The sequence below is a fragment of the Cynocephalus volans genome, chromosome 8, assembly GCF_027409185.1.
Source record: "Cynocephalus volans isolate mCynVol1 chromosome 8, mCynVol1.pri, whole genome shotgun sequence".
In the NCBI taxonomy this organism is placed as follows: domain Eukaryota; kingdom Metazoa; phylum Chordata; class Mammalia; order Dermoptera; family Cynocephalidae; genus Cynocephalus; species Cynocephalus volans.
The window spans coordinates 43,384,583-43,403,869 of NC_084467.1; the positions used below are offsets into that span (position 1 = coordinate 43,384,583).

The 19,287-nt window shown below is 33.7% G+C and overlaps 1 protein-coding gene across 2 annotated transcripts in view; it reads right to left on the minus strand.

Moving 5' to 3' along the window:
• The window catches only part of NRDC (nardilysin convertase), a 93,725-nt gene that overhangs the window by 50,585 nt on the left and 23,853 nt on the right, over positions 1-19,287 (minus strand). The window contains exons 3-7 of one of the 2 annotated variants that reach the window (XM_063104389.1): positions 17,850-17,983; positions 16,890-16,959; positions 16,652-16,733; positions 15,561-15,714; positions 706-779 (exon numbers count right to left, since the gene is read on the minus strand). In XM_063104389.1, the coding sequence (XP_062960459.1) occupies positions 706-779; positions 15,561-15,714; positions 16,652-16,733; positions 16,890-16,959; positions 17,850-17,983 (514 nt within the window). The remainder of the gene's footprint in view (positions 1-705; positions 780-15,560; positions 15,715-16,651; positions 16,734-16,889; positions 16,960-17,849; positions 17,984-19,287) is intronic. The other variant, XM_063104391.1, reaches the window with a different exon arrangement.

The following is a 19,287-nucleotide window of genomic DNA, read 5'->3' on the forward strand; positions in this document are numbered from 1 at the left end:
GTACTACATAATTAAGGAATATTTATAGCACAGCTGTAATAAAGCTTTGACCCACTAAGCCCAGTTTTGCTTATTGCCTTCATCTTTTAAATCCCAAAGATAAGAGAAACAGTCAAAAAGTAAAATTAAATGCATTTCCTGCTCAGGGACTTAGTTTCTTCATCCACAAAGATATCACAGTTGTTTTCAGAACAACCAAAATTCAAGCCACAAAGCACCTACACATATATACGGTTACTTCAAAAAGTTCATGGAAAGATTTGTATTATCTTTTAATTCTATTTTCCCATGAACTTTTTGAAGTATCCTTGTAGCTAACAAAGGACAAGCTATATAAATACCAGAACAGTATACTTAAAATAAAGCCTCAGAGATAATGTTTCTTCATACAAAAAGAGTTAAGTGAATTTTTAAAGTTTTAACACACAGTAATAGGCTCCTATCCTGTAAAAGATTAGCCACTATGGTAAAACCCTCAAAAAAACAAAGGATGAATAAACTAAAGTCCATCATCTTTTTTATTTATTTCAAATCTATACTGAATTAGACATTTAATGACTTCAGGAATAGACATGACACATCTATTTCAATTTTGCCCTTTAAGATATAAAGATAAAATGGCCTAGTGATAAAGAATAATAAATGTGCTAAATAACCAGTTCAATATAAGAAAAATTATAGTAAGACATAAAGCACTTTTCTTACCACTATCAACAGCTTCAACTTCACGGTCAATTGCATCTCTGATCATTAGTGGATGGATGAAGAACTGGGCCCATCTGGGGAAACAAAAAAATTAGCATTTGTTTTTCTTCAGTTTCATCAATCGACATCTATATTTTTTAATTAAGAAATTTTATTAAGTTGGAAATTTAGTTCACAATCATGCATATATACAATCCAAATAACATTCTGAATTTCTATATTTTAAATTAAAGTCTACAAACTACTTTAACCTTTTCACTGTGAAATATTATACAGAAAAGTATATAAAACATGAACATATAGACTAATCCATAACTACAAGGCAAATATCTGAGTGGCCCACCTAGGTAAATAAACCATAGTGAGCACTCTAGAAAACACCCAGCACCTACCTTTCCCTCAGGGTTAACTTGAATATTATGGTAATCACTTCCCTGCTTTTCTTTATAGTTTTACCACCTGTGTACCTATTTCTAGACCAGTGTTTACTGACCTTCTATTTTTTCATTATCAATCCTAATGAGCCTTTTCAGAAATTTTCTTCTATTCACTCCCCTATGAAATTTTAATACCGTGGATATACAGCCTGTTCACATAATGGAATGTGTATCTGTGTTTTTATACATAAAAAGAATATATAAAGCTTACTCTTTTTATCTAATGCACAGTTATGAATGTTTAAACATTTTCAAGTTAGAAGTTAAAGTAGAATTTTAAAGGCTACTGGAAGTGAACTTAACCTTAAAACTGTATTTGCTTTTTAATGTAATTTATTTACTTACACGAATTGTGATGCATCAAATTACATATGCAAACTACCATTTATATAAATATATAATAATAGCAATGCAACCAAATTGTTCAGACACTGTTCAAAACTGTTATTTTTCCAGCAAAAGTAAAATAACTGAAAAAATTAGGCCGGCCAGTTAGCATAGTTGGTTCGAGTACAGCCTTGTAAAATCAAGGTCAAGGTTTGTATCCCTGTACTGTCCAGCTGCAAAAAAAAAATAGGGCGGGGGGGAAGAAATTAATTTCCTAAAATATTTAGTAAACTTTTAACTTTTGCTTGCTATAAAAAGATAACTTTTAACTAACTATTAGATATTAAGATATTGTTGACATTTTTTTTCTTTTCAGTACTTGTATAATTAATGATGAGTTGAATAACTTCTCTAGAATTAAATAAAACAAAATATTTTTATTCAATTTTAAAAACCAAAGTCACACCACACAAAATACTGAGGGACATAAACATCATCCACAAACAGCCAATGGCAACCAATAGGCATGTGCAGACCACCTCTTGTGATGACTTCAAAATCAAGTAAGCACTTCAAAGTCTTCCAATCAGTCGTCTATCCACCAGTTTTACAGCACTGATCTTTTGTCAGTTAGGGTTAAGCTTGGAGGGCCATAACCACTGTAATACCTAAGTTTTTTTTTTTTTTTTTTTTCACCTCCCAACAATCAATTTTGCCACCAAAGAGAACAAACAGTGTCACTCCCATTGAGAATGCATGTTCTAGACAATATAGTTTTGTTTCTGGTCCGAGGTTTGATCACTGTTACCAGCCAGCTACCAAAAAAAGAAAAAAGAATTTTGCTTCTGAACTATACGTAAATAAAAATACACTGTATATATTCTTCTATGTCTGATTTATTCAATTCAACACTGTAGTATGTGCCCATGACAGTACATGTGGCTGTGGTTCTTTTCTTTTCACTGCAGTGGAATATTTATTCATCTTCTCATTCTACTGCTGATGGACATTTGGTCTAGTTCTGAGTTTGGACTATTCCAAACAATGCTGCCATAAGATTCTTATATGAGGGTACTTCAAAAATTTGTGGAAAAATAGAATTAAAAGATGGTATGAATTTTTCCATAAACTTTTTCAAGTACTCTTGCACATGTGTACTGGGTCACATGCACAAGTTTGTCTCTCTCCCTATATATACAGGAAAGAACTACTAGGTAACACATATGCATGCATATGTTCAACATCACTAGATAATACCAAACTTTTCCACAGCGATTGTACCAATTTATACTTGCATCAGCAGTTCCAATTCCACCACGCCTCCACAACTTCAACCTCATTTGATATTTTCAGACTTAAAAATTTTCTGCAACTTTAAGGAGGACACTTAAATCTCATAATGGTTTTAATTTACATTTCACTGACTCCTGATGAGGTTGAACACCATTTCATAATTATTAATAATCTGAATTTCTTCTTTTGTAAAATGCCCGTTCAAATCTTTGTTTCCATTAAGCTGTATTTTTTCTTACTGACTCTAATATATAAAATTATCTAATTATACTTATAATAGATAATTATACATAAAAATATAATTTAAAAAATCAATGTCATTCTAAATACAAGACCTTCGTTGGTTATATGTGTTGCAACAATATTCTTTCACTTTACAGATTTGTTTTTCTCACTCTATAGTGTCTTTTGATGATCATAATGTACTATGACTATTCCTTTATGTTCTGTGCTTTTTGTATCTTATTTGATAAATCTTACCTGGACTAAGATAATATTCTTCTCTAAAACTTTTATTTTTTAAAAATTTTTGGTCTATAGTCCACCCAGAACTGATTTGTTGTATATGTTGTGAAGTAGGGAGTCAATTTTGTTTCTGCATTATGAAAGCCCACTGTCTTGGCACCATTTCTTTAAAAAGCCCTTTCACCACTGCTCCATAGTGATCCTGTCAAAAATCAAGTGTCCACATATGTGACAGTCTATTTCCAAGATATCTATTCCATTCTGTTGATCTCTTTGCTTAGCCCTGTGCTAACACCACAATGTGCTAACACCACAATGTGCTAACACCACAATGTGCTAACTACAAAATAAATCTTAATATCTATCTAGTAAATCAAGTCCTGCTAACTTGCTCTTTTTCTACTTCAAAAGTATCTTGGCATTTCCTTATAAACTTTAGAATCACCTTATCTATTTAAACCGAAATAAATCTTCTGAAATTATTTTGGGATATCATCGAGTCTGTATATCAACTGGGGAGAATTGACTTAAAAAATGAAGCTTTAAATCCACAAATAGTAATTCTCTCCATTTCTTTAGGTCTTCTTTAGTATCTCACAATGAGGTTTTGTATATTCCCATACATAATTTTAGGAATGATTCCTGGGTGCCTGATTTTTTTAATGCTTATAAAGATTTTTTCTTTATTTCCACTTCTATTTCTGCTACATAGAAATAGAATTGACTCTTATATACCAGATTAAACATTTTTTCATTTTTAATTTTGTATATCAAGCTACCTTACTAATTCTCATTTTCTTATGTTTTATTTTATTTTATTTTATTTTATTTTTTTAAAGATGACCGGTAAGAGAATCTTAACCCTTGACTTGGTGTTGTCAGCACCACACTGTCCCAAGTGAGCTAACTGGCCATCCCTATATAGGGATCCGAACTCAAGTGAGCCACAGGCCAGCCCTGTTTTGTATTTTTTATTAGCATATTATTATTACAAATCACTTATTCTTTAAGCCTCTTATCCAATTTCTCCCCTTCCCCCCTCCCCTCTTCCCGCTCCAATAACTAGATTTGTTCTCTCCATCTGATAGATTAACTGTTCTGTTGATTTGTTGCCTAGATGATTTGTCCAGCTCTGAGGTATGATCAAGTCCTCACCTAATATTGTAAAGCAGATGCTTTTTCTATTACTCTGGAGTGTGCTTTGTGGAGAGAGGACCCCCCTTTTTTTTTTCTGGTCTCCGCTGGTGCCTCTCCTTGTGTCAATGTAGTTGAGAGTCTGTCGTGCTGTCTGCACAGTGGCTGTGAATGCTGCTATAGAGACTAGCAGCTTTCATGGCAGCCATGGCAACTGCAGTGGCTATGGTGGACTACCCATATGGAAATGGTATTTTTGGTGTGCTCTTTACCTGGTTGCAGCTGGGACTGGCTTCCCCTGGCTCCACACCTCAGGACCCCAGCAGAGCCCCAGGGCAGCAGTGGCAGCATGCCTAGTTGTGGCTGGGTTCAGTTTCCCCCAGCTCAATGTCTCAGTACCTCTGTGCGGTCCTGGAGTGGCAGTGGCAGCTTGCCTAGTTGTGGCTGGGTTCAGCTTCCCCCAGCTCCATACCTCAGGACTCCAGCAGAGCCCCAGGGCAGTGGCGGCAGCTTGCCTAGTTGTGGCTGGGTTTGGCTTCCCCCAGAACCATGCCTCAGGCCCTAGGGCAGTGGCAGCAGCGTGCTTAGTTGCAGCTGGGTTGGGCTTCTCCTGGCTCCATGCCTGAGGACTCTAAGCCTCAGGACACTAGGGGGTCCCAGGGCAGTGGCAGCAGCTTGCCTAGTTCCTAATTCTCTTGTTAAAGTTAATAATTTATCTGTAGGAGACTCTGGATTTTGTGTTCACAATCATATCATCTGCTTTGACAGTCTGTATTTTGTTTATTTTTTTCCTTGCCTCACTAATCCTTAATAGAATGATGACTAGAAGCAATCACAGCCTGCATCTCTGTCTTGTTTCTGACCTCAAATTGAAAGGTTTCAAGGTTTCACCGTTAAATGTTTACTCTAAAATACCAAATACCAGATTGAGAAAGTTGCCTTATACTGTGTTTGCTAAGAGCATCTTCATGAATAGATACTGAATTTCATCATATATTTTCTACATATACTGAGATAATATGGGTTTTTCCCTATAATCTGACAATGTGATAAACTGTATTGGTCACACTAGCCTCATAAATAAAGGAGGAATTATTTCTTTCAATTTTTTGTAGAACCTAAAAGTTTATTTGTGAGAAGCTATCATTACTGATTCATTTCTTTAATGGTTATAAAACTATTCTAACCTTTAAATTATTTCTTCTGTGCCAGTTTTACAAATTATATTTCTAAGAACTTATGCACTTCATCTATTTTTTTTTTCCATTTACTGGCACAGACTGTTCAAATACCTTATGATATTTTCAATATCTGTAAGATCGGAAGTCATATTCTCTTTTTCATTCCTGATATTTATTTGCACATACTCTTTTTCCCTTGACCAGTCTCATAAAAGGTTTATCTATTTCATATGTTTTTCAAAAAACTAACATTTAGTTTTCTTGTAACTCTATCATGTGTTTACTGTTCCTATTGAGATACAATTAACATACCATAAAACTCTCACCTTATATGACTGAGTGGATTTTACTACATTCACTGGACTGTGCAAATATCACCACTATATAATTACAGAATATTTTCATTACCCCCAAAATAAACTCTGTACCCATTAACAGTCATTCCCCATTCTTGCTCCCCCACCAGCCCTGGGCAACCACGAATCTACTTTTAATCTCTATGAATTTGCCTATTTTGGACATTTTATATAAACAGAATCATACGTTATGAGGCTTTTTGTGTCTGTCTTCTTTCACTTAGCATAATGTTTTCAAGGTTCATCCACGTTGTAGCATGTATCAGAAATTAATTCCTTATTGTCAAGTAGTATTCCATTGCATGGATACACCACATTTTGTTTATCCATTAATCAGCTGATGGGCATTTGAGTTGTTTACACTTTTGCCCTATTATGAAAAATGCTGCAATACACATTCATGCACAAGATTTTGTGTGCACATGTTTTCAATTCTCTACGGGATGTACCAGGAGTGGAATTGCTAGACCGTATGATAACTTTACGTTTAACCTTCTGAAGAAGTGCCAAACTGTTTCCCAAAGCAGCCTGTACTGCCAGCAATGTATAAGGATGCCAATTTCTCCATATATCTGCCAACAATTGTTATCATTCCCCTTTTTGAAGTAGGTGTGAAGTGGTATATCACTGTGGGTTTGATTTTCATTTCCCTAGTGACTAATGATGTTGAGTATCTTTTCCTGTGTTTATTGGGCATCTGCATATCTTCTTTGGAGAAATGTCTATTCAAATCCTTTTCCCATTTTTAAGTTAGGTTTTTTTTTTTTTTCTTCAGCTGTAGAAGTTCTGTACATATTCTAAGTACTAGTCTCTTATCAAATATGTGATTTTCGAGTATTTTCTTCCATTCTGTGAGTTGTCTTTTCACTTTCTTCACAAGATCATTAAAGCAAAAAGGTTTTTAATTTCAATAAATTACAATTTGTTCAAATTTTTCTTTTGTTGTGTTCTTGGTGCCATATCTAAGAAACCATTGCCAAATCCAAGGTCAAAGACTTATACCTATGTTTTCTTCAAAGAGTTTTATGTTTGCTCTTACATTTAAATCTGTAGCTCAATTTGAGTTATTTTTTGTCTACAGTGTAAGGGATTCAGCTTCACTGTTCACATGTGGAAGAGCTGTCCCAGAACCATATGTTGAAAAACTGTCCTTTCCAAATGAATTGTGTTGGCATCCTGACCATAAATGTAATGGTTTATTTCTGGAGTCTCAATTCTATTCCACTAATCTATATGCCTATTATTATGCCAGTAGCACAGTCTTGATTATTAGAGCTTTGAGTAAGTTTTGTATTTAGGAAGTCTGAGTCCTTCAACTTTGTTCTTTTTTTTTTTTGACCAGTAAGGGGATCGCAACCCTCGGCACGGTGTTGTCTGCACCACACTCGGCCAGTGAGCGCACCAGCCATCCCTATATGGGATCCGAACCTGCGCTCTCGGCGCTAACAGCGCCGCACTCTGAGTGAGCCATGGGGCCAGCCCCAACTTTTTTCTTTTTAAAGATAATTTTGGCTACTGTTAGTCTCTTGCTTTCCATATGAATTTTAAGATCACTTTACTAATTTCTTCAGAAAAGGTAGTTGGAATTTTGATAGGATTGAATTGAATTTGTAGATCAATTTGGGAAATATCGCCATCTTAACAATTATTGTCTAACAATCTATGAACATGAGATGTCTTTCCATTTACTTAGGTTTTCTCTAACTTCCTTCAACATTTTTTTGTGGCTTTCCAGATAAAAGTCTTTCACCTCTTTTGTCAAATTTATTCCTAAGTATTTCATCCTTTTTGATGCTACTGTAAAAAGAATTACTTTCTTAATTTCATTTTTGGATTTTTCATTGCTAATGTATAAAAATACAATTGATTTTTGTACACTGATCTCGTATCCTGCAACCTTGCTGAACTCTATACTAGGTCTAATAGTTCTTTTGTGGATTCTGCAGGATTCTATATGTACAGTGAGTTCTTGTTATTTGTGGTAGTTATGCTCTCTAAAGTTGCCAAGACCACTGAATTGGTGAATACTGAACCACCTGTCATAGAGGAAATATATACACACATACATACGTACATATGTACACACACACATATACACTTAACACTTAGATTATGAGCTTAAATCCTAAAGGCATCCCATCATAGTAGTATTAGGCCTTACAGTCAACATAAGAACATCTGCTACTCCCTCACCCTGTCCCCCTACCCATTCCCTTTCTATCAATCTGGTGCATTCCAGTAAGAAAATCTTATGCAGGCTAGTGCATTCCGATAAAAACATCTTGTACAAAACAAACAAACAGAAATACTGCAAAGCCGTTAGGGAATGCTGAGTCCTCAGAACAGGTGCCCAACCCCCTCCCAGACAAACACTATAAAACCTCTTGCTAGTCTGTACGGGGCGAAACACTCATCTTTCAGTTTCCCTCCAGGTTTACTGGAGTAAACTCCCTTGATTGATAACGTTTGGCTCGGAGTCTTTTACTCTGTTTATCTCGCCATCCTAACAAGTAGATCCTATTTTCTTTATTTTACAAAAGAGAGAATGAAGCTCAAAAGTGTTAAGTGACTTGCTTGAAGACACTCCACTAACAGGTGCCAGAGTTAGGTTTCAAACCCCATCCACCTCCAGAGCCAGTTTCTTGCACTACATTGTACTGCCCCCTAGCATCTCCACATTCTGATCACCTCTGTGTGAGAAGTGAAACAAAAAGAATGTGTGTCACCATGTTTGACCTTGGCTAGGAATGTGCATGTCCAGCAACTCAAATTTTTTGCCACCCCACACATGTCCATGAATAACCACAAAAGCAACACAAGTTTGGATTTTGGAGTCACAAATTTTTAGTGAGTATGCAAATTTGCAAATGCGGAATCTGCAAATAATGCGAATCAACTCTACAAGATTATGTCATCTATTAAGAGAGATACTTCTTCCTTTCCAATCTGCATGCCTTTTATTTCATTTTCTTGTCTAACTGCCCTGGCTAAAATTTCCACTACAATGTTGAATAGAAGTGGTAAGAGCTAACATCCTTGTCTTTTTCCTGATTTTGGGGGGAAAGCTTTCAATCTTTCATCATTAATTATGATGTTATTTGTGGGTGATTCATAGATGCCCTTTATCAGGTTGAGGAAGTTCCCTGTTATTTCTAGATTACTAAGTGTTTTTATGTGAAAAGGTGTTGTATTTTGTAAAATGCTTTTTGTTTATACTGAGATTGTGTGTGTGTGTGTGTGTGGGTGGGTGTGCGCGCGCGCGCGTGTGTCTCTCTCTCTCTCTCTCTCTGGCCAGTATTGAAATATGTTTCATGTCCTTTCTTCTATTAGTATGATATATAATGATTGATTTTCACATGGTAAAGTAACTGCGTTCCTGGGATAAATCCCACTTCATCATGGTGTATGATCCTTCTTATATGATGTTGGGTTCAAATTGTCAGATTTTTTTAAACCCCCCCCCCCCAGATTAGCAAGTTTTTTGTTGAGAATTTTTCCATCTGTATTCATAGGGATATTGGCCTGTCATTTTCTTTTCTCGTAAGGTCATTCTCAGGTTTTGGTATCAAAGTAAAATTGGCTTACTAGAATGAGTTAGGAAATGTGTTCTCCTACTTTCTGAAAGAGTTTGGGAAGCATTAGTGGTAATTTTTTAAACATTTGATCAAATTCACCAAAAGCCATCTGGGCCTATACTTCTCTTTTGGAAAATTTTTCATTACTAATTCAATCTCTCTACTTCTTACAGATCTATTCAGATTGTCTGTTTTCTTGAGTCAGTTTTAACAGCTTGTGTCTTTTAAAGGATTTCATCTGGGTTATCTAATTTGTTGGCATATAATTGTTCACAGAATTCCCTTATAGTCCTCGTTATTTTGGTAAAATCAGTAGTAATGTTACCTCTTTCATACCGGATTTAAATAATTTGAAGACTTCTTCTTCTTGGTCACTTTAGCTGAAGGTTTGTCAATTTTGTTGGTCTTTTCAAAAAACCAATTCTTGGTTTTATTAATTTTCTCTATTGTATTTCTATTCCCTATTTCATTTACTTTCATTCTAATTTGTATTATGTCGTTCCTTCTTCTTGCTTTGGAAGTTTTAGTTTGCTCTTCGTCTAGTCAACTGAGAAGGAAGTTTAGGTTACTGACATGAGATATTTTTTAATGTTGATGTTTACACTGTAAACTTCTCTCTTACCACTGCTTTTGATGCATCCTATCAGTTTTAATATGCTGTATTTTCATTTTCACCCGACTGTAAGTATTTTCTAATTTCCCTTATGATTTCTCCTTTGACCCATTGATTATTTGGAAATGTGTTGTTTCATTTCTACATATTTGTGGAATTTCCCAAAATTCCTTCTGTTATTAATTCCTAATTTCATTCCATTGTGGTTAAAGAACAAATTCTGTATAATTGCAATCCTTTCACATTTATTGGGAAGTGTTTTATAGCTTACTAAGTGTCTATCCTGGAGGATGATCCATAGTATACTCGAGAAGAATGTGTATTCTGATTTTGGGCGGAGTGCTCTATAGAGGTCTATCAGTTTACAGTGTTGTTCATGCTTTCTACTTCTCACGAACCTATCTAGTTGTTCTATCCTTTACTGAAGGTGGGATACTGGTGTCTCCAATTATTATCATTGAATTGCATATTTCTCCCTTCAATTCTGTTCATTTTTGTTTCATATAGTTTAGGGTTCTTTTGTTTAATGCATGTATGTTTTAAATTGTTGTATCTTCTTGATGGATTGACTCTTTTACTATTATAAAATTCCTTTCTTTGTCTCTGGTAATATTTTTTATCCTAAAGTCTATTTTCTCTGATATTGGTATTGTCACTCCAAGTCCCTTTGATACTTATTTATATGGTACATCATTTTCCATCCTTTTATTGACAATCTATTTGTGTATTAGCATCTACAGTATCTTATAAACAGCATATAGTAGAATCATATTTCTTTATCCATTCTGCCAATATCTGCCTTTTACTTGAAGTATTGCATCCATTTACATGTAATATAATTACTGATAAAATAGGATATATGTATGCTTTTTGCTATTTGCTTTCTATAGGTCTTATGTCTTTTTTCCTTCTCTTCCTCCATCACTGACTTCTTTTTGTTAAATAGATATTTCCTAGCATACCATTTTAATTTCCTTGTCATTTCTTTTACTGTTTTGGGGGTGTGTGTTTTGTTTTGTTGTTGTTATTTGTTGTTTTTTGAGATTTTTAAACTAACATCTGAACTTAAAATAGTCTACTGAAAATACCAACTTATTTTCAATAGTACACTAAAAACTTTACTTCTCTATATCTGTTCCCTCTCCCCTCCTTTGTGTTATTATTGTTATACAAATGACGTCTTTATACAGTATATGCCTATCAACACAGATTTGTAATTATTGCTTTATGCAGTTGTCTTTCAAATCAGGAGGGAAAAAAAGGATATACAAACATCAATGTCGTTTATTTTTCACATGGATTTGAACGTTCCTTCATTTCACTAGGAAGGATTCACTTTAATATTTTATATAGAACAGATCTGCTAGTGACAAACTTGGTTTTATTTATCTGAGAACATGTTAGCATCTTTTAGAAGAATAATTTTGCTGGAAATTTTGGGAAGATTTTAGTCATTATTTCTTCAAGAATTTTTTCAGCTCCCTTCTCTCTTTGCTCTCATTTCAGGACTCCCATGATGCACATGTTAGTATGCTGGATGGTATCCCACAGGTCTCTGATGCTGTTTATTTTTCTTCATTCTTTTTTTACTTTGCATTCTGGAGAATGGATAATCCCAAGTGACCTATCTTCAAGTTCACTGATTCATTATTCTGCAAACTCAAATCTGCCGTCGAGCCCTTCTAAATTAATTTTTTTCATTTCAGTTATTGCACATTTCAACTCCAGGATTTCTATTTGGTTCTTTTTAGTAATTTCTTTCTTTCTTTTTTTTTTTTTTAAAGATGACCGGTAAGGGGATCTTAACCCTTGACTTGGTGTTGTCAGCACCACACTCTCTCTCCCAACTGAGCCACAGGCCGGCCCCCCTTTTTAGTTATTTTAATTTCTAATTGACAATCTCTATTTGGTGAGACATCATACTCATACTTTCCTTTAGTTCTCTGAACACATTTAAAACAGCTGATTCTCATGGACAGTTTCTATCAAATGTTTTTTCTCCCTGTGTACCAGTCATACTTGGTTTCTTTGTTATCGCTCATAATTTTCTGTTAAAAAGAACATTTAAAATATAATGTGGCAACTGTGGAAATCAAGATACCTCTGCCCAAGTTTAGGTTATTGGTACTGTTTATTTATTGACTTCTCTAAAGTAATTCTGTAAAGTCTGTATTCTTTGACAAGTATACTCACTGAGATACCTGCTTAGTTGGCTTAGTGGTAATCATGGGTTGCACAGAGACATGTTTAAACATCTGGAATCAACAAGGCTCCCAGCCTTGCCAAAGGGCTCTCCCTTAGCCATCAGGTCTTGCTTGCATAAAGGCTCAAGGTCAATCAAAGCAAGAATTTAAGGACCTCTTAGGTTTTTGAGCACATGCATAGCCCTGGACATGGCAAAGCATATGCATATATACATGGCCTTCTAGATTCCCAGTAATAAAAAGCTTTGGAGCTTTTCAAAGCCCCAGTAGACATCTAATTTCTCAGTTTTTTTTTTTTCTTTTAAGCTTTTTGATTACCCTACTGTTTGCCCCAACTGTTATCCACTGTCTTAGGCAGTCACAAAGTTAAACAAATGCCTCTACATGTTCTAGACAGATGCCGCCCCCCAAAGAAAAAGATTTGCAATGGGTAAGCTGCCAGTCAGGTCAATTAAAGAAAGGCCCTACGAAAGAGAATTCCTAGTAAAATGCCAAACAGGTCAAGTAATGACAGCTGTCCAAAGATGATATTTCTAGAGAGCTCCAAATCCTCCAGTGGCTGCTAAGCTACTGTTTTTAGAGTTATCACGAGAACTCTTAGTTTTCAAGACTACTATAGAGCCGAGGAAAGGGGACTGGAAACAGGGCAAGTTAAAATGCCACAAAACTCACTATTTTATTAAGATGTAGCCACTTTTCTTGAATAAATGCGCCTTGAATTGTTGCACACCTTTGTTTAATTTCCAGAATCCTGAAAATAGTTAATTTTGACCCTTTTCAGCAATTGTCTCATTGCTTTTATGAAGGAGGGGCTTTTCGGAGGTCCTTACACTTCACTATTCCTGATGATGTCAGTTTATTTTTTATTTTGTTAATTTCTGCTCTTATTTTTATCATTTCCTTCTACTATCTTTTGGTATATTTTGCTGGTCTTATTCAAACTTGTTAAGATTGATAAGTTGCTCATTAATTTTCAGGCTTTCTTCTTTTCTAATACACACATTTAAGGTTATATATTTCCCTCTAAGTACTATTATAGCTGCATTCCACAACTCTTGCTTTATAATTCAGTTCAAAATATTTTCAATTTCAGTCATGCTTTCTTTTACCCAGATGTATCTTAGAAGTGTACTTCTTAATTTCCAAACATAAAGGAATGTTTTAGTTTTCTGCTACTAATTTCTAGCTAAATTTTAATTGTGTACTGTTATCAGAAAACATTATATTATTTTAATGCTTTGCAATTTGAGACTGTATTTATGGCTTAAAATGTGGTATCTTTTAAAAATGTTCCATTACACTTGAAAAAAATTATAGTCTTAAGTTGTTGGGTAAGTATTCTATATATGTCCACGAAATAAAATTTGGTAATCTTGTGTGCATTTGTCCTTATGTATGTAAGTTTTTGTTTTATTTATTTTGAGGCTATATTATCAGATGTGTTTATATTTAAAACAATTGTGTCTTCCTAGTTAAGTTTTATTAATATGAAGTGAGCCACTTGAGTAATAGTAAATTTTTTGTCTTAAAGTCTATGTTTTTTCCTGATATCAATACAACTACATTAGCCTTCTTTATATTAGATCTGCATAATATATCACTTTCTGACCCTTTTACTTTCAATCTTTCTGTATTCTTATGTTTACATCTAAGTCTTGAAAACTGCTTAAGGTTCCTTCACACATGCAAAGACCTGTTTGGATTTTGTGAACCTTAGGAGTGAGAACTTTGAAACAAGAGCAAATGTGTACATCTTCAGAGTTGTGTGGCTAAGATCTTCCCTGAAAGAATTCCTATCTTCTCTAAGTTTACAGGAAAGGCAAGTCCCGTGAATCATTTGCATTGCTTTCATTGATTTCTTTTGTCTCTATTCTTATGTTTGTTACTTTGGCATTAAAGTCTTACTAACATAAACACTGAACATAAAATGTATGCTTTGTGCACATATCCTTAAGTATAAAATTGATAAGTTATAAAATAATTGAACACAGGTAGACAGTCATACTATACAATAATTAATGAAGAAAAACCACCATGTTGTATCCTATTATAAATAATGCTATTAAAGTGATTGTGTCAATTTTAATGGGATTTTAGCATTCTTTTAGCATAAAAGTTGTTAATTTAGGGTTTCAGGAACACATATTTATTCCATTGAAAATAGTGGCATGCATTCCCAATTTACAGGAATTTGCCCAGATCAAATTAATCTCAAGGAAGATCATGTTCTGAAAATGTTTTTGGTCATTTGTCTTTTGACTTTATGGCAATTTTTGCTATAAAGGAACTGCATTAATCCATTCAACAACTACCTGAGTTTCTACCAAATTCTTGATGCTACAGATATATAACAAAAAATGGACAAAAATCCTTGCCCTCAAGGAGGTTATATTATACTGGACAAATTTAAGATTTCATTTTTTACATTTCAATCTTACATTTATCTAGAGCTTGATATCAAGTGACTGCTTTTTACCAGTGTACAAGGTCTACAACCTTGTGATATCAAACCTCTACCACTGCATTAACACAAACTTTCTGGAAAACAATTTTGCAATAAGTATCAAAAGCTTTAAAAAAAAAAAAGCCTTAAAAATATGTATGCAAATACACCCAGCAATTTCACTTCTTAGAACTTAACTAAAAGAAATAATTAAAGCCATACATAGAGATTAAGATATTCATCACAGCATTTCAGCACTGAAAACTAGGAACAATTCAGCAGTTCAATAATATGCAACAGGTTGAACAGCTTATGGTACTTCTATACAATGTAAATCAAATACAATCACTTAAAATCATGTTTTATAAATTATAAGCAAAATGATATATCTTATCTAAAAATACAGGTTATAAAAGGGCGTGAACTATATTTTCCCATATATATTAAAAAATATAGATGGCTATATACCAAAACATTAACTGGTTATCTCTAGATTGTAAAAATAGAGGTGATCTTATCTTTTTTTTCCCCTCTATTTTTCTATTAAATTAGAAAAAATTAATTTTAATAATGAGTCAATAGAGAATACACTATTTACAAAACTCAGAAAGTGTTTGAGACTTTCAGTTTAATCTTTATTACAAAGACTATTACAGAATAAGAGCCAAGGTGTATTTAAGTTTGCTCTTTTCTCCAAATAAAGTATTATGACAATTCTATAAAACTAGAGTACTCCTTAAAAAGAAACACCATAGAACATGCCCAATATTTATATTTGTAAGGTGATACTAGGTAATTAAAATAAAAATACACTTTGAGTTAGTTACCTATCCAAGGCTTCCTTGAAGTATTTTCTCTGGACATCAAACTGAAAGACTGTACGTTCACAATCAGTTGAGGCATTATCGCTACCCCCATGTTTCTTCAGGAAGGCATCAAACCCATTTTCATCTGGATATTTCAAACTACCCATGAATACCACTAAGTAGAAAGAACACAAAGTCACAGAACACAAAGATATAGATAGTATTTTTATTACCAAGGATGAACTTTCTTATATGGGTAGAAATACTAAAAGAAAATATATCAATACATTAACGATGGTTATGTTTGAATACTTTCTTCATTAAACTTCTGTTTTTGCAACTTTCTATAATGCTCATACATTACTTTTATACTAAAAAAGCTCAAACATTTCATTTTTTAAAAGATTAAGGCCGGCCCGTGGCTCACTCGGTAGAGTGCGGTGCTGATAAAAGATAAAGAAAATAAATATATAATTTATTTATGAGGTTAAAGTTTAAACATAAGCATATATGCAAATTAATTGCTACTATAAAAATTCATAAGGTGAAAAGTTTATACTCAAATAGCTTACAAAAACAAAATATAAAAAGTAATTCAGAAAAACAAATACGGATTTAAGTATTTGTAACTGTATAATATCCACATAGATTTTATTTAGATGCACACATAATTAAACTGAAGGTTTCTGCTTTGTCCTATTTTTATACTAATCATGTGTTTTTATTTTCTGTATTTCTGATACTCTGACATCTTGGGGCCTTGCTAACCATGAAGAGACTGCCCCCCCCCCCCCACCAGGGCTAGCCAGTTAAAGAATGGCAATAATCTCCTCATCTGTTGGCTTTACCATATCCGAATAATAACAACACCTACACTTTAAAATAGTTTTCTAAGCAATTTCATTCTAATCCTCAATATAAATACATTCAAGGAGATTAAAATTAAGTCTCCCCCTATGATACTTACTCATATGTCAAAATTTTTTTCTTAGCCATTTCTCTTATTAAATATATCATACTTCTATCAAACCAATTACTTATCTTTGAAATCAATTCATACAAATTTGAAGGGAAAATAACACACCCACGAATGATATTTTACAAGATCTTACTGTGCTCCAAAAAGTGTGCCAGCCCAGGCAGGTCATCTGGATCAGCAAAACTCCCAACTCCAACACAAAGAGCCGCTGCAGACTGGAGTAAGTAGAACACATACAAATAGTTGAGTCAATCCTAAGGGAAGATATTAGCATCTTATTTTAAGGATTAGTTTGGAGGTGGATGTTTTCCAATAGAAAGTAACAAAATTCTTTCCCTGAGAATCAGGAGGAGCAGCAAAGTGAAACTCACCAGAACTGTGTCAGTTTCACCCTGCTGCTCCTCCGCTTGCCATCCTGCCAAATGCTGAACACGTGCAGACCTAAGGAAAAAAGCAGAAACAGACAGAAAAAAAGGGAAGAGGGACTGGCCAGCCCACCCTAATATCATTTCATGTCAGCATTTCATAATTTTGAACCAAGTTTGTTCTCCAAATTATTAGATTTTGGAAATCTGCAGAAGTAACACACCTAGGTAGATTATCTCTAAAGATCTCTAAGCAATTAAAGGCTCTGTGTTCAGTAACTCAGTTACTAGATGCAAAACCTATCAATATTGACCCTGAAGGTTTTGTTTTTATTAAAATGGAGAGTAAATAACATTTTAGGAAAACATCTAACAAAGATAATAGGTGAATCGTTAAAGATAAACTTTAGCAATTAAAAACCTACAGAACTAAACTTTAAAGAGGCTTTTTAGTTCTTCACTTCTTCTTGAAGACATATGATATACATTACTTATCAGTACATCTTCTCCCAATACCTTGGAAAAATCAGAATTTTTAACCAAAAAGATGACCAAGAGGTACACCAAACTTTGCACTTAAAATGATTAGGGTATACGAATGTATCACTGTAAGTTAAAAGACACAAAAAGGAGAAAAGAACAGCCAATTTGAATCCTTGAAGATAGTGAATTATAACTTTCCCAAATTTTATAAATATCAATTTTTCAAAGCTAACATTTGGTGAAACAGTTTGTTTTGATAAATGGTTACCCTCTTAGAAAAAGAACTTTTTAAAAAAATAGCATGTACCTAAACATGTGTCAGAAAACAAAAGTATGTTTTTGGAAGAACCAAACAGCCTCACTTGAATACTATAAATCCCATATTAAAGACTTAGGCACATAAACTCAGTTAAAACATGGGGGAATATCCACTTCTTCAAACCACAGTCTAACCTGTTCTGGGATGTTTAATAAGTGCCTAACCTGCTTTCAGCTCCAACTACCCCATAAAGATTTCTTGTCTTGACCAGCAGGGTTGAAGACATTTTTGAATAAGTTGACTTAAACCACAGTCTATCAGTCAGCTTTGACCACAGCAAAAACAGGCTCTGCGATTGCTAGAAAAGAAATTCATACTTGAGAATTTTCTTCCCAAGAAATTCATACTTGAGAAATTCATACTTCAGAATTGAATTAAGAAAGCACTGAACAAATCGTAATTCAATATATATCATAGCTAAATTTCAATCTTGTTAATTTATCAAACTTTTCAGATCAAGAACAACTTTTTGGGGAGGATGAAATGGAGGGGGATAAGAAAGATGCCTCAGAAAAATAGTTCATTTCTTGATTCAGGTAAATGTCCAAAAACTATCAAATTTTTTTCTTCCCACTTCCTTTTTTAATTAATTCTCATTTACCTTAAACAAGGTTTACATTTTTCAAATAAAAATTAAATCATAAAACCAATGTACCACTCTTATGCCACCTCTTACCTAATCTACTTTATTTCCCTTTCCAGACACTTATTCATTTAATAAATATAAACCATTTTCCATTGTTACAATCATAGAATCTTTCCTTTCACTAATGTACCCATTATTTCTGAATCAAAACAATTTGATCTGCTCTTCAAACTACTTAGGTTCCTTCATTTCATTTTAATATCCAAAAAATTAGTTGTAATATTTTATGAAGGATTATATCACACTGAGTCCTCAGAAAAGAAAGGCAGCATCTAAGCCATTCTTTTAATGATCACTAGAATCTAACCTTGTTGCTTCTCGAAAAAGGTAAACTTAGGATTTGATCCACCTAAGCAAAGTAAAAAGAGGTACCAAAAAGGCTAGATGTACATCTTCATTTGTCAAAGGTGTTCACAACTGTTGTATAAACTTAAGGTATTTTATAATGTCTTGATAATAAAAATGTCTATCAAAACAATTTTTAATTGTTTTAAATTGCTTTATCAGGTAACAGAAGATACAAAGAAGTCCAAAGCATGGGAAAAGCTACTTACAGATAGAAAGAAATTACTTGTAGATAGATATAGAAAGAAACTTATAAGGCAAGAAATATTCAGTTAAGAAGCTATAACACGGCTAGCCTTCGAGCTAAAATGGACCTCAAAAATTACATAATCTTGTTTTAGAAATGAGAAAAAAATAAGAAAATGAAAAAGTCTAAAATCATCCAGAAAGACAGGGACAGAACCAGAATTAGAACCCAGGTTTCCTGCCAGTGTTCTTTCCATTCTGTGACTTTTATAATTTCTTCCTTTCTATCATTGTTCTATTTGGAGTTATAAGATCGATTTTAAATTAAAAGTGAATTCCCAATTTGTTTTTAAGGACCTTAGCATAGATTATCAAGTGACATATATATACATATTTTTCTTCAGTGTTTCAGTTTTCAACTCTAG